This window comes from Penaeus monodon, chromosome 15 (assembly GCF_015228065.2).
Source record: "Penaeus monodon isolate SGIC_2016 chromosome 15, NSTDA_Pmon_1, whole genome shotgun sequence".
Lineage (NCBI taxonomy): Eukaryota > Metazoa > Arthropoda > Malacostraca > Decapoda > Penaeidae > Penaeus > Penaeus monodon.
The window spans coordinates 27,608,300-27,608,737 of NC_051400.1; the positions used below are offsets into that span (position 1 = coordinate 27,608,300).

General features: G+C 40.4%; 1 protein-coding gene across 1 annotated transcript in view; it reads left to right on the top strand.

Moving 5' to 3' along the window:
- Positions 1-438, top strand: part of LOC119582142 — a 10,587-nt gene that overhangs the window by 9,624 nt on the left and 525 nt on the right. The window contains exon 7 of the mRNA XM_037930380.1: positions 240-373. Coding sequence (XP_037786308.1) covers positions 240-373 — 134 coding nt within the window. The remainder of the gene's footprint in view (positions 1-239; positions 374-438) is intronic.

A 438-nucleotide genomic window follows, 5' to 3' on the forward strand; every position in this document is an offset into this window, starting at 1 on the left:
GGGGGGGGGTATTCTTCTTTGTGCATGTGGCGTGGTAAAACAAGGGCATTGGATTAACTGTTGACGTTAGAGTAAAACGGGATGGAAACTCATCGGCCTTCAAATAAAAGATACTAATTAATTCATTCATTTTTCGTCTTTTTGTTTATTTATTCTTCATCATTTCGTTTATTTACTCATCAATTTGCTTATATACGTTTTTGTGGCTTCAACTCACCAACTTACTCTGTCAAGTTCAGGTCTCTGGGGCGCCATCAACAAAAACCGGATTTTAATGAGGAGAATGAGGGACAGGATGTTCAACAGCCCGAAGAACTTAGACAAAGCGTACGACCAGCGACTCCTTCTAAATATCGTATGGCCTGTAGTAAAGGTAATATTTTATGAATGGAGATTTCTTGCGCCTGTGTCGAATACGCATGCGCAAAAGGGATGCGT